The sequence below is a fragment of the Cynocephalus volans genome, chromosome 3, assembly GCF_027409185.1.
Source record: "Cynocephalus volans isolate mCynVol1 chromosome 3, mCynVol1.pri, whole genome shotgun sequence".
NCBI lineage: Eukaryota > Metazoa > Chordata > Mammalia > Dermoptera > Cynocephalidae > Cynocephalus > Cynocephalus volans.
In genome coordinates, this window is record NC_084462.1 from 93,009,620 (window position 1) to 93,025,189 (window position 15,570).

Genomic DNA, 15,570 nt, shown 5'->3' on the forward strand with positions numbered 1-15,570 from the left:
CTCGAGGGAGCTCTGAGGGGTGACTTGGAAGATGTTGCTGCTGCGATCCGAAAAGTGTCGCTGCTCGAGAGAAGCTCCGAGCAGCTCCGTCCCGGGTTTCGGCACCAAATGAAAGGAAGAGTCGACACCAGTTGACGATCCACCGCCGTTTACTAGGCAGCACACACACACATATATAGGGCTTTAAGGGGAAAGCTGATTGGCTTAAAATACAATCCCTACTTAGCATACTGCATGGGGTTTGGGAGGAGCTGATTGGTGTGTAATTCGCGCCGGCGGGAAGGAGAATACGGAAGAGAAGGGCAACCAGCACCATGATGGGGTGTGGCCGAGAAGGTGCTTATGTGATCCGGGTGTGATCCCTTGGGGCATTTGGGTCCCTACAGTTTCTCCAGAGCATTCAGCTTAATCTGTTCCGGTAGCCTGACCTGATGCAACTGGAAGCTACGTGGTTTGAGATCCATCGATAGAATGGCCAGTTCCATCATGGCCCTTGTGGTTTTCTTCACTAAGAATGGTTACCTGCCTCACCTGGGACCCACAACGGGGACTTATTACCTACAAGTCAAAAACTTGGCAATCAGTGGCAGCATAAGAGTGACGGTGTCCCGCCGAGACCAGGACTCTAAACAGGTAAAAAAAAAAAAAAAAAAAAAGCCACATACTGTGTTTGATGATCCGGGATCAGGCAGAAAAGGAGGACCCCTAGTGGCTCAAGGCAGAGCACTGAGCACATGGCTGTATTAACAAAGACCCCGCCTTCAGGAGGCACCCTCCTGGCTGGCTTGTGACTTATGATGCTAGAGGAAGGGTCTGGGAGGCCTAGTAGCCAGCCTCAATCCACCCCTTCCTCTTATGAGGTTCTTGACTCCGCCACAGGAAAAAATTCAAGAGCATAGTCACAGTAGAAAGTGAGAACAGGTTTAATGTAACAAATAAGAGATACAGGATTCACAGAAAAAGTGCAGCATAGCTCCAGAGACTGAGCAGGGCCCACTGCAGATTTAACAGGAAAGTAAGAAATACACAAAGTTCAGTACAGAGTGCAGGCTGGCTGAAGAGTGAGTAGCCGCCTATTGAAAGTAAGTTTGGTAAAAAAAGAAAGCATACACACCTTAGCCAGCAAAGTGCAGGCTGGCCCCAGGAAAGTGAGCAATAACCCTGCCTTCTGCTGGGATTCAATTTTTATAGTCCCCCTACCTAATGAATATGAATTCCACGTTACTGAGCATGCTCGGCTATCATAGTGATATAATCCCTTTTTATTGAGCATGCCCAGTCACTGGATTTCCTCAGTCATCCCCTGAGGTCTCCTGCTGGTGCTGAAAATAGTTCCAACTAGTAACAGCAACTTTCCTCTAGGGGAGGGCCTAAAGGAGGGGCCTGAGACCTTAGGGAATGGCTTGAAACTCAGAGGTGTGTCCTGTAACCTGAGCCCATGGAAACAGAGCACCTCCCTATCTCAGTACTGTTGAATACTAGGAGACCTTTCCACAATGTCTACTCAATACCTCTTCTCTCCTCAACCCCTTTTGCTCCTCTTCTTCTTTGCTGATGATCTTGGATCATACTTCCCTGAGAAAACAGAATGAAACAGGGGCTCTACCATCTCCACCCCTTACCTACCCCCACTCTCTCCCTGTTACAATGGGTATTATTTCTGACTTCCACATTCAGGTTGACACCCTCATGATGGATGCGGACTGTAAGACTTGGTCCACACTAACAAGGAAATTGCATCACCCCAGAGCCTGTAAACAAAAATGGCACAATAAGAAATGTGAAGAGAGGCAGGAACCAGGTCTGATGTAGCAGGAGGCAGCTACACTAAGAAGACAAAGGGGAATGCCACAGAGTGAGAACAGCTGGAATGACCCAGGCCGCTAAATTATGCCTTTAATTAAATCTTCCCTTGGTATCAGTGGGGCTTGGGTCATTTTTGTCATACCCAAACTAAATTAGAGTTGAGGGACCAGGAAGGAAAAGCACATGCGGCACACAGCACCTGCACTAGGAATATACTGCAAGCCCAACTGCTGAAAGGCCCGCTGTAATCCTAAAACCAGTTTTATCTAGTAGCTGCTGAAATCATCTAACATGAATCTAAGACTCATTTAACCTATTGTCCTCAATCAGAGATTGACATCTCCCCAAAACTTCACTAGTACCAATGAGCATTCTTTGAAAACAATACTTAACATTTATTTTTCTAATAAAACTCCCAACCCTTTGTTCGTCAGACATACTGGAGACCACCTGGCCTATGTATATACCCTGGACTGCAATCCTGTTTTCCCAAATAAAACATTTTGTTTACAGAGTTATATTAGTCCGTTTATGTTGCTTATAACAAAATACCTAAAACTGGGTGATTTATAAAGAAAAACGACATTAACTACTTACAGTTACTGAGGCTGAGAAGTCCAAAGTCCATCTGGTGGTGGTGACAGTGACTCAGGGGTCTCACATCACCAGATGGTGGAAGCAGAGAGAACAGAGAGCAATAGACAGACCCTCTTCTTTTAAAGCCCCCAGAACCACGCCCCTTACCACCATTTCTAATCCATTCATTATCGCATGGTCCTACCATCCAATCACCTCTCCAAGGCTCCACCTTCTAATTACCATAATAGGATTCCCCACCCTCTTAATGGTCGCAGTAGGAGCTAAGTTTCTAATACATAAAACTTGGGGGACACAATTCAAGCTTCAATGAGTTTGGGGGGGACATAGTTCAATCCACTACAAGAGTCATCTTTTTTCATTTCACAATGCTGTGTAAATAGCTGTTATACTTTTTTCTTTAAATTTGTATTTTTTTAAAAAACATTTTCCATCTTTCGATGGTTGAATTCGTAGATGCAGAACTCTGTGTACAGAGGGCTGACCTCATTTCAAGACACTTAGCCACAGTGGGCCCTGCGCAAGGTTAGAGGAAGCTTCGCTGGAGACGTTGGCACCGTCCTCCACAGACAAGGAACGCAATGGGTAGAGACAGCCCAGAGGGCTGAGCGGGAGTCACAAGGGAGCACGAGGGCGCTCTGTACACCGCGCATGCCCAAGACGCAGTCAGATTCCCAGAGGGCCCGGCGGTGACCGGAAGGAACAGCTGGACCAAGATGGCTGAAGAGGAGGGGGCTGGAAGAGCTACTTCCGCCGGTAGCAGCGGTGCGGACGCCATGGAGCGGGTTTTACCCGTGCTTTTGGTCCCGGTCCCCGCCGAGGTGACGGGGAGCCTGGGATCTCGGGCGCAGCTGCACAGAGAGCAGGAGGCTCTGGGGAGCCTGACGGCTGCAGGCAACCTCCAAGTGCTTTCCTTGGCGCCGGGCGGCCGGGGCGGGGGCGGCTGCTGCCTCCAGGGCCCCTTCCGTCAGTAAGTGCTGCGGGAGAGCTGGGCAGTGTAGCGGGAGAGGGGTGACAGCCGTGGTAACGCCTCAGAGGCGAGCCCGGTTCCCTCTCGGACCCTTTTCCCCGGCCGAGGCGAAGCGCTCGCCTTGTTGAATCCCGCACCCCTGCTTCTCGGTTCCGTCTGGTCGGAGACGGTACCCGGTCCTCTGCTATCTGCGGGGAAGCCGGAATGGGTCCCAGCTTGGACGCTGATTCTTTTATTTATTTAACACAGGTCGATTAATTGTCACAGTGCCGAGTGCTGTGCCACCTTTTTTTTCTGTTAAATCAGTTAAAGATGCCAGCTGGAGATTATCTCTAATTTGAATTTTTTTCTTGTCCCTGAAACATATAGTTTTCCTTCACATATGGGAATTTCTTCTTCAAGGACAGAGTCCAGTTTGTCCTTTCGGTTATTTATTCATTCAGCAAATATTTATCATGAGCCTACTATTACCTAGGAGCAGTGCCTAAAAAATTGAATAAGACCAGTTCTTATATGTGAGGCTTGCATGATTTGGGAAGACAGAAAGAAACATAATTAAAATTATGCATGCTTTCCGCTTCTGTAACTCTTGGTCCAGGATTTACAACTTGCATCATAAAGTTTGAAAGTATCTTTGACTGGGCTCTTCTCAATATTAGAAAATATTCTAAAAAAGATGTACTCTTTCAGATTTTGAATAGCCAAAGGTGTCTTACGTTGGAAACTCCAGGTCCTGTAACAACTCCTGACACTTAGTAGAGATTCGTTTGCTAAATTAGGGAATGCTTTAACCTGTTCTGTGTTTGTCTTCCTTATTCTTGATCTCTGGTTGCTAGGAAGAGTAATCTCTCTTTAGAGGAAGTTAGTATGAAAATAGCCTTGTAAAGTCAGAAATGGGGAAGAGAGAAAAGAAGCAGAGGAACTCTTTGTAAGAACCTAACAGAGAAGATATGGCACACACAAAATAATGGGGGCATTCATATGCTGGTTCATGAAATTAGAGGGGAGGAGAGCCAAGGAGGGCTTCTTTTTATTTTATTTTTTTATTTGAATTGAATTTTAATTCAATTAGACCACATCATAGGATGAAAATGAATACAAGTTTATAGTATTTAGAGTTCACCTCATTCTTTAAAGCATGTAGGTCTTTTTTATACTGTTGAAATTACTGCACATTTTATATTTTGTTCTTATTGAAAATTTCCTGTCTTTCCATGTGACAATGTAGTCCATATGCTAATGATTTTAATGGTGTGAACAGTATTCTGCCTTTTAAATATATCATAATTTGTTTAACTTTTCCGTAGTTGACATTTAGGTTGTTTTCCACATTTTCAGTATGAACAATCAGGAATTGGGTGTTCATGAGAAATCATCAGTTCAGGTATAAAGATAGAAATGTAAAATGTGTCACTCTTTTTCTCTAATAAGGACAAAATAGCACCAAGTCTGGTTTCTTTGGATATAAAACTTACTACTTCTGTAGAAAAAGGAAGCTTTGTAAAAGACTGCAAAAGTTTATCAGCATGGTAACCTCACCCCTCTCCATTGCATTGTTTTTGGATTTGGGGCCCTTTTATCTTTAAGATGTAATTTAATTTTAATATTTAATTTTTTAAATATTTAATTTGTCTCTTTCTATACTTGTTAACCAATGGTAGTATTTTGACCTTATTGTTTTATTTTTTATTAGCATATTCATTATTACAAATCACACGTATTCTTTATGCCCCTTATCTAATCTCTCCCCATCTAGATTTGTTCTCTCCTTCTGATAGATCAACTGTTTCTCTCTTGGTTTGTTGCCTGTATGATCTGTCCAGTACTGAGAGCTGTGTTCAGGTCTCCCGCCATTATCGCATAGCAAATGCTTCTTCTATTACTTTGGAGTGTGCTTTGTGAAGAGAGAGGACCTCTTTTTTTTTTGGTCTCTGCTGGTGACTCTCCTTGCATCAATGCAGTCAAGTGTCAGGCGTACCATCTTCACGGTGGCTGTGACTACTGCTATAGTGACTATCTGCTTTTGTGGCAGCTGTGGCAATCGTGGTGGCTGTGGTGGGCTACCCCCATGGAAATGGTGTTTTTGGTGTGGTCTTTACCTGGTTGTGGCTGGGTTCGGCTTCTCATGGGCACGTTGCCCCCCACACACACACCTGAGGACCCAGGGGCCGACATTTATAGTTTAAAAGTTCTGTGATTGCTGTTCAGTGTGGTAGTCATTAGCTGCACATGGCTGTTAAAATTAAATAAAATTCTGTTCTTCAGTTACACTACCCACATTTCAAGTGTTCAGTAGTCACATGTGGCTGTTAACTATTGTATTGGGCAGCGCTGATATAGAACATTTTAATCATGACAAAGTTTTATTGGACAGAGTTCTGTAATATACCATTTTAGTCTGCAAAGTCTATAAATACAAATAATAACTTTCTTCTTAAAAATCTTTGAAAACATCTAAGTCGGTAAATTCCTATTTTGTTAATTGTGAGCACCACCTCACATAAATAATACACATTTGTTTTTTGTTTTGTTTCATAGTTTTTTTTCGGCAGCTGGCTGGTGTGGGGATCTGAACTTTTGACCTTGGTGTATAATATACATATTTGGTTGTTGATACTTATCCTTGTTCATGACAGTTCCTTTAAACATATCAATCAGGATTTAAGATGAAGGATTAAAAGGAGCCATCATTTCTTGCTCTCTGTCTCCTTTTTACCACTCACTCCTGTATTCTTGTGTTGGTGTGAAGGGGCAGAGGGGGAAGAAGTGAGGAAGGGGAAGAGAAAACAGGAGAGAAGTACAAGACCAGCTTATATTTTCTTAAGTTGGAGTATAAAATTAATGCTACCAGGTGAACTAAACTGTTCTCTACTCATTCTGTCCTTCCACCCACATCATTATGGGTAAATATTATTGTGGATACAGTCGTATAATAAATCTTAACTTTTTCCTTAGCTTTGTATGGGAGGACTCTCATAATAGCACATCAACAGACAAGCCCAAACTGCTCGCTCTCAGTGAAAATTATGAACTGCTCATCTATGAATTTAATTTGAAAGATGGAAAATTTGATGCAACTATTTTGTATAGCTGTACTGGGGAGATATTGCAAAAGCTCATTGAAGATCAAGATATCAGTAAGTATAGATAGATGGTCTTTTGGCATGTTTAAATTTGTGACATTACCATGTAATTTTATATATTTCAGGAAAAGTTCTCAAAGAGGTGATATCAGAGAGAGAGGTCTACATTGTCCAGTACAGTTGCCACTAGCTACATGGGGTTATCGAGCACTTAAAATGTAGTTAAGATGAATTAAAATGTACTTTGAGTGTCAAATGCATACCAGATTTTGAAGAGTATTTTTTACTAAGAAAGTAAAATATCTTATTAATAATTTTTTGTATTAATTACGTGTTGAAATTATATTTTGGATATAATGAGCTAAATATGTATTATTAAAATTAATTTCACCTGTTTCTTTTCGGTTTGGTTACTAGAAAATTTAAAATTACGTATGCGGCTTGCATATGTGGCTCACATTATATTTCTTTTGGACAGTGCTGATCTAGACTGGTTACTGGTTGACTATATTCTGTCCTGATGGATGTAGGGAGTAGAAATCAGTGCACTCAGGCATCTGTTTTTAAGGCAGTAACTTACTCTCCTCTCTTGACTGTAAGGTTTCTTCTTTTTCCCTAAAAAATTGTCTGACTGTTCTTGTGGGGTCCCATGGGGTAAGTTGGCTTTTCTGAATTTTTGTTCTGGTGTGCTATCAGACTTTGGCCATAAACAGAAGGAACTAGGGACATTGTAGGCCATCTTTATTCATCCTCTTACCCACCTCCCAATGACCACTTGCTTAGGTGGGTATGACCAGTAACTGCCTGGAGTTGGACAAGTACAGTTTCTTTTTTGTTTTAACTGTTTGTGGTATGGCTTATAAAATCAAATTTACCATTTGTTAAAATTGTGACCAAAGAGTTTGAAATAATATCCTTTTATTTCCTAGGTATTTCCATATTGTCTTTGAGAATTCTGTCATTTCACAATAACACATCATTATTGTTTATCAACAAATGTATTGTCCTACACGTTATATTTCCGGAAAGAGATGCTGAGATTAGAGTACTCAACTGTTTCACACTATCCTTGCCTGCACAGGAAGTGGACATGATTATTGACGCGGAGCTCTGCAGGGGAACTTTTTTTGTTTTGAGTAGTTTAGGCTGGATCAGTATCCTTAGCAGTAAAGATATTGATATGTAGGGGAGAATACCTAGAAAGATGAGTCCTTTTCGGCTTTTAGTTTTGGGGACTGGGGTATAGGGAGAATAGATAGTTTTTCAGTAAAACTTTTTTGGAGAAAAGGTTTTCATAAATGCAAAACACTCAATTGTATCACTTTATGTTCTATTTTAATATTTTCCATTGCATACATATTTTTTTCATAGTCATAATCATCTTATTCATACTTGTTTGTGTTCTTTTAAAATTGTATATATTTTGCATTACCTAGTTATTGAGAATACACTTCTTGAACAACTACCATGTGCTTGTTCCAGGAAGGATTTAGATGACTGCTTATGATGTGATACATAACTTTTCATGTGTGGATATAATCTACCTTTTATCATGTCTGATGATGAGTCCATCATATTGATGAATAGTTTGCTTAACCATTGTTTGTTTTTGGAAAATATGAGTTCTTTGTCTCCAGTAGTTCTATAGGCCGTTAGCAAAATTATTTTGAAGATTTGAAAAAAGAGCTCCTATATGATTTTTGGGACTTTCATTTCTGAATTAAAGGAGTGATTTTTCTATTTGGGGTGTATCATTTTTGTAAAATGTTGTAAAATACCAGGTTAACTTAATTTTTGTTGCCAATTTACAGAACTGCACTGTACAACACAGTAGGTACTAGGTATATGTGGTTTTTGAGCTCTTGATAATTGGCTAGCATGACTTGGGAACTTAATTCTTAATTTTATTTAATTACTTTAGATTTAAAAGCTGGTACTTCGTTCAGTTGTTGGAGAACTTTTAAGTATTCAGTTATTGGAGAACTTTTAACTTTTTCAACAGTTGGGCTGGCCAGTTAGTTCAATAGAGAGCACAGAGTTACAACCCAAGGTCAAGGGTTTGGATCCCCATACTGGCCAGCCACCAAAAAACAAAAAAATACCCTAAACTGTAAATTTTATGAAGTCTTAATACAGATAAAGTATTTCCAATGAAAATTTAGTATCCAAATTGAGATGTGCTGTAGTGTAAAGTACCAGATTTTGAATACCTATATGAGAAAAAGATGGGTTAGAGCATGGTGTTATAACACTAAGGTCAAGGGTTCAGATCCCCGGACTGGCTTGCTGCCAAAAAAAAAAAGTACCTCAATTTTTTATATTTATTACATGTTGAAATGATAATATCTTGGATATATTGGGTTAAATAAATATATTAAAATTAAGTTTACCTAATCTCTTGGATAGCACTGTTGTAGAGCATTAGTGGAAAGAATTAGCAGTGACTCAGGGCCTGGCACAGAGTGGAAGTTCAGCAGGTACTGCTGAATGAACTCTGTATCAGGTTGTTTATTGTGCCACAAACTTCATAGGCATCTGGTTATTATGGGGGCTGTCTAGTCTTCCTTGTTATTATACCTACAAGGTTGGAGCGATGAAGTCTGTATAGTTCTGTCCCATCTTCTGTGTGTGTGTGTGTGTGTGTGTGTGTGTGTGTGTGTGTGTGTGTGTGTGTGTGTGTTTGGCAGTTGGCTAGTACAGGCATTGAACTCTGGACCTTGTTGTTGTCATGCTCTAACAACTGAGCTATCCAGCGAGCCTCCATCTTGTGTTTTAAATGGTTAGGCATGCTTATGCAACTGACATTTTCTTTAACTCTAACTCGAAGACATTTTTGACATTATGGATGGTACACATATAGCTCATGTGGATTTATCACTTCACCAAGAAGATATGTGTAATGAGCAGCAACAGGAGCCAGCCAAGATTTCTTCCTTTACTTCACTGAAAGTATCTCAAGACCTAGATGTTGTAGTGATTATCGGCTCCTCCAACTCTGCAGTTGCTCTTAACTTAAATTTGTATTTCAGGTATGTAAATTACTGCTTTTTTTTCTTTCAGTTAAGCAAGACCAGTGGAGAATACTGTGATTTTTAATTTGAGGTAAATAATTACGGCCATAAGATGTTAAAACTGTACTTGTTAGCTTTTTTTTTTTTTAAACCAGTGTTCCTTTTCTATTCAGTTAGATCATGTTCTAGTGTGATCTACATGGTGAGGTTGTCATTACATAATGATGTGTACAAATGTCCACTGACCAACTTTGTATTTCTGCATGTGCATCAAAGTTTTGATTTTGACATAGTTTATTATATATTTGTTATGTAATATAAATTTTCAGAAAGCAATAAAGATTGCAGTTTTAAAAGCCCTTGGCCATTAAACATCATCCACTCATCTCTTGGCCCATATTAGAGTAGAAGAGAAATGGGATTTACCCTGTGTTAGAATTGTCACTTTTGTGGCTTGGGGTCCTGGTTGCCTTGGAGATCACTTTCCTCTTAAAGGACTTTGATAAGATGTATTCAGCCAGCTTTCTCCAGCCCAGGATTTCCAAGGTGTTTCCCTTGGAGAGCCTGAACTTGTGGCTGTCTAAATATATTAGTAATGAGTGCTTATTTGTGTTGCTTTTCAATTTATGCATTCTAGTTGCTTCTGATTTTATAATGTTTAAGAGGTGTGTGTGTGTGTATGTATTGCACACACACACAACAGCCTATTCATTGTGACTTACTATCTAGGGCCATTCGCATTTATGACTTCCAATATTTAGGGTCATCCAAAACCATTAGGATTTTTGGTTCTACCTTAATATGAATTTGATAAACAAATCCTTTTGAATCATTGGGAATGCTTTTTGATGAGTTTTATTTCTTACCGTTTGGATCACCAGAAAGGGTAACTTCACATATCTACTTGAACTATTTACAACTGTGATGTTTTCATTTGTTTTAAATGGCCTTTTAGTTTTTAAAAAATCTTTCAGCAGGGATGATTAGCATATTCTCAGATTGTGTTCTTGTTTATTAATAGGCCATTTTTACTGACTAAACATACCCTCTATGTGTAGAGTTACCTCCTGATCATCCAGTTGGTAACAATTTGACTGGTAAGGAAAGAGGAAAGCCTACTCGGCTACTTTGATCCTTGAGTGTAGGGTTATACACCTCTAGATGTTTTGGCAACACTCCAGGAGAACTCTGAAGAGGTCACCAGGCACATTCCTTTGAACAAATTTCATTGAACTCGGCTACTGTAACATTAGCCAAAGGAGAGCTACTGTTCTGTTCCCTGCACCAAATTTAGGGATCTGTTTTACCCAACAAAATGAGTGGTCTGTATTTATTAATTACTTACATGAATGTCCTTTAACCAGCATAATTTCTCTCGAGTTGACTACATAATTTTCTAAGAGTTTCCTGAAACCTAAAAGTGTTGTTTTTGTCATTCCTGTCTCCTGGCCCTTTCTCTTCCTTCACCTGATACAGAATGTCAGTCCCTCTTTTTCATTTTATCAAGTCCCATTCGTTTTTTGAAACCCAGCTGAAATCAGCCCCTTTCATGAAGGCTTTTCCTTTCTAAAACCCCTTCCACCTGTAATTTTATACTCATTTCATAATTTTCTCCTCTTTGAATTATTGTAGCACTTGGGCTTTGCATCACAGTTTGGCACTTAATTGTATAGTCTTATATTATTTCCCTATTTTTTCATGTTTCCCATAGAGTTTATAAGCTCCTTGAGAACTCAAATTCACGGTTTATTCTTACAATTCACTGTCAGTGACTTTTTCTTCCAGTTTACTGTTGTTTATCAGTAGGCCATTTTTACTGACTAAACCTTAGCTATCTTCCAATTTATTTTAGCTATCCACTCTCACAGTCATACTCTGGGCTCTTTCAGTATTTGAAATTGTTTCTCTTCCAAATCGCTACTCTACACATCTCACTCTGACCACAACTTCCCAAACTTTTCTGCTTGCTTACTCAAGTAACCCCACTTCACCTGTCATCTGACTTCATTGGAATTTCCAATCCATTGACCTTCCACTCCATCCTCTCTGTCTTCACTTCCTTCTCTTTCCAGCATAGATTCTGTGATCCATCATTTCAGTTACTTTCTTGCATGCACTCTAAACCCTTGGTAGCACTTGGTCTGGCAAAATCTCAACCCTGAATGAAACCTTTATTCTGCCTTCTCAGTGCCTACACCCAAGCAACTGAGCACTTGTAAGAAAACTACAAAGGAAAATTAATACCACTCTAAGTTCACATTCCCCATCTTCAATTGATTGCTTAGTATTGCGTGGAAATTTTATGGTGATTTTTCATGAGCTTATTCTTTATAACAGTCCTTTAAAACCTTTTCTTTTTTCCTCTAACCTCTGTTCATCTCCTTACTCCCAACTATTCTTGGCTGACCTTGCCTCCTGTTTTATATAGGAGGTAGAACCCATCTAGTGAGAGCTCCCTCACTTTCTCAGTTATCCTGTCCTTATGAAGGCCCATTCCTTTGCATGTGCACTATATTCCATCCCTTTCCTCCTTAAGGACTTTCTCCATTTCCTCTCTTTTCTATAGTATCTCCTACCTCTTTTTGGTATTAGATCCACATCTAGTTAATCACCAGGTCCTAGCCATTCTACCTCCTCAAAGTTTTTTAATCTGTCCACTTTTCTCAAATCTTCTGTCATCACTCTTATCCATGCCACTATTATCTCTTACCTGCACTACCTAACAGCCTCCTAATTAGTCTCCACATGTCTTTCTTACTCCCTCAAATCCATCCTCCATAGAGAAGCCAGAGTGATATTGTTAAAATGCATATCTTATCAGAGATATAGCCAGTTATTAACATCTGGGGTCAGGGTATATACTTTTTGTTGGTGGAGGAACTACCTTCTCATGCATCCTCTTCTCATTTTCACCCTGCTTTCTCTAACTTATTTTCATCATTGCTTTGACAAATGTTGTGTCAACATACTCCCCTCAAATTGTTGAAATGTTAATACTTATTTAATAATTTAAGTGCTCAAGGGGATTAAATGCTTTCCCTTCTCCCCCTAGCTACTCTCCTGCATCTGTTCATGTTGTTTTTCTGCTTAAAACTGTTCTTTGGCTTCCTTCCGCCTCCCCCCAACCCCTACCAAGATAAAAGTTAAAAATCCTTAATAGCCCATAAAGCCTTGAACAGTCTGTTGCTTGCCAACTTTTCCAGCCTCATCTCACTCTGCCTTGCTTCCCATTCACTATGCTTTAGCCACCCTAGCCTTTTTTTCTCAAAAGTGACAGCTCTCTTTCTACATATACTCTTCCACCTATACCCACACATATACTTCTAGTTCCTATTCCCCTGGTCTCAGCCTAAATCTTAACTTTATGGTGGCAGTATAATGAGTGATTAAAAATTTGGGCTTTATGATCACATTAATCTGGTTCAAAGTTTCTGTGACTCTTAGTTTCCATGTATAAAATGGGGCTATACTCCTAGGGTTGTTAAGAAGTTTAAAGAAGAGCTTATGTAAAGTGTTTAGCACAGCATCTGCAATATAGTAGGCAAAAAAGGCTCTTACTGCTTCATAAAGCAAACTGCCCTTGTAGAGTCAAATTCTTTAGGTTGACTTTATCACCATACTATGAGCAAGGGAGATGAGTTCCATTCAGAGGAATTCATTGTCTGTACCTTTCCCTCTCTATGACCCTTCATTTTTAACAGGAGCAATAGTAACACAAATTTGGGTTTGATCATCATTTTTTACTATGGCTATCATTATTTTTAAATGTAGGCAACACCCAGGACACCTACTATGTGAAAGAATACTAGAAGACATTCCTATTCAAGGACCTAAGGGAGTAGATGAAGATGATCCTGTTAACTCTGAATACAACATGAAACTGACCAACTCTTCCTTCCAGGTTGATAGGTACAGAAACTCGCTTTTGCATTTTGTTTATTATTTTCATTTTTTCATCATGCTGACACTGTATCTTTTTACTAAAGGTCTTTACTTGGTAGATACAGGCTGAGCATCCCTAATCTGAAAATTCGAAATCCAAAATGCTCCAAAATCTGAAACTTCTTGAATGCTGACATGACACTTAAAGACTTTGGATTTTCAGATTAGGGATGCTCAATCCTAAGGTTGAGGTTAGGGATGCTTAACCTCGAAGTTAAATATCTGCAAATATTCCAAAATCTGAAATCTGAAACACTTCTGGTTCCAAGTGTTTAGGATAAGGGATACTCAACCTGTCCTTTTTTTGTTGTTGTTAGAGCATCTTTGCCCTGGTTTAGTGTTTACTTAGTGCCTTTCACTGTAGCAGGTGTAAGTTCTACCCTGTCTTTCAGGTCTTGGAAAGCTCAGCTGTCATCACTGAATGAAACAATAAAGAGCTCCAAACTGGAAGTTTCCTGTTGTGCTCCATGGTTTCAGGATCTTTTGCATTTGGAGTCCCCTGAATCTGGTAACCACAGAACCAGTGTGTTACACTGTGCTTTCAGTTCACAGGATATAATGCATGGCCAGTATAATTTTCCACAGAAAGATCATGCCATAACCAGTGATCTGGGAAGATCATGGAAGATAATGCACATCAGTGAAGAAGAGGAACCCATAGAGCTTAAATGTGTATCTGTGACAGGATTCACTGCACTGTTTACTTGGGCTTTGGAAAGGATGGGCTGTACCATTGTCCTCTGGGATTTGGAGACCCAGGGCATACAGTGTTTTTCCTTTGGCAAAAAGTGTATTCCTGTAGACAGTAGTGGAGACCAGCAACTGTGCCTTGTTTTGACAGGTGAGAATGTCTTGTCACATTGAAATCCATTGTTGAGAGGTGTGCTTTCTTAATGTATTTTACTTCTGCTTGCCATGGTGCCTACATGTGCCTGTTCTCACCTCTAAGGGGTAGTTGTTTATGGAAGAAATTTGGTGTTACTCTTCTTGCTCATGGTGTCTTGTATGTTTGATTTTTAATTAAGGTCATTTCTGCTCAGCTAAATGCTAAGATACTAAGTCAGAGGCAGTTTAAGAGTAATGAAGGTTTATTTTTTTAAGCCAGAGTCTTCATTTGACTTCAATCTATATAAGCAGAAGTTACAAGGCAGCTGCTTATGGGCCATATATGAGCTGAAGATTTACTTTGTTTGACTTTCACCATCTAGGCTTTTTAAAAGATTTTATTTATTATAAACATGCAAAATTAGAGGATTTCACAAAATCTGGATCTCTAGCTGTTATTGAAAAATAGATCTGGCAGAACTAGGCCTGCCTTCCTGCATAGTATTAACCTCCTACGTAGTAACCTCCTACAAGTACATTGAATGTTGTGATTGAACTAACCATGTGTTTCTTCTTCAGTACCCACATTTTGGTAATCATATATTTCTTTGTGTCAGGAGTATGCTATTAATTGTTTGGTTTTAGTAAACCAGAAGTCTGACATCTCTGTAAATAATTAAAGTTTCCAGGTATTGATTGTGTAAGATAATATGAAGTAGAAATGTGGGATTTAGTGCTGCTTCATAGGATGCATTGTTCTTATGAGAATTTGCTTTGTGGTCAATGTTTTAAAAATAAAACTCTTTTTTAAAAACCCTGGAAAACCATGATAAGTTAATTAAGATCTTAGTAGTACAATGGTGTCCAGTAAATGTGTTTTAATTATAGTACTGGAGTACTGGATAATTAGAAATTAACTCCTGTGTCATAATCCTAAGACCTAAGACCTAATAATTTATTAAAGCTAATTTTATTTTTCTTGTAGAAAATGGACTCTCTCTGATTTTGTTTGGTTTGACTCAAGAGGAGTTTTTAAACAGACTAATGATTCATGGAAGTGCCAGCACTGTGGACTCTCTTTGTCATCTCAATGGTTGGGGGAGGTGCTCAATTCCCATACATGCTCTAGAGGTAACAGAATTAAGTATCTGTAGAACTTTACTTGATTATTTTCTGTCACATACTTTTATTTGACTGGGGATTTGGTAGAATTCATTTAACCTAGCAGCAAAAAGAACTATAATCTTTTTTTCTTCTTTTTTTTGTTGCTGGCCAGTAAACAGATCAAACCTTGGACCTTGGTGTTACTAGCATCTCGCTCTAACTAACTGATCTA

The 15,570-nt window shown here is 39.4% G+C and overlaps 1 protein-coding gene across 5 annotated transcripts in view; it reads left to right on the plus strand.

The window, feature by feature from the left end:
- The first annotated feature begins 3,119 nt into the window (after window positions 1–3,119).
- The window catches only part of SPG11 (SPG11 vesicle trafficking associated, spatacsin), a 68,665-nt gene continuing 56,214 nt past the window's right edge, over window positions 3,120–15,570 (plus strand). Inside the window, exons 1-7 of one of the 5 annotated variants that reach the window (XM_063090223.1) lie at window positions 3,120–3,373; window positions 6,329–6,510; window positions 7,386–7,610; window positions 9,284–9,485; window positions 13,239–13,376; window positions 13,802–14,250; window positions 15,220–15,365. In XM_063090223.1, coding sequence (XP_062946293.1) covers window positions 3,120–3,373; window positions 6,329–6,510; window positions 7,386–7,610; window positions 9,284–9,485; window positions 13,239–13,376; window positions 13,802–14,250; window positions 15,220–15,365 — 1,596 coding nt within the window. Of the gene's footprint in view, window positions 3,374–6,328; window positions 6,511–7,385; window positions 7,611–9,283; window positions 9,486–9,523; window positions 9,559–13,238; window positions 13,377–13,801; window positions 14,251–15,219; window positions 15,366–15,570 lie in introns of those variants that run through there. The other 4 variants (XM_063090224.1, XM_063090226.1, XM_063090225.1 and 1 more) reach the window with 4 other exon arrangements.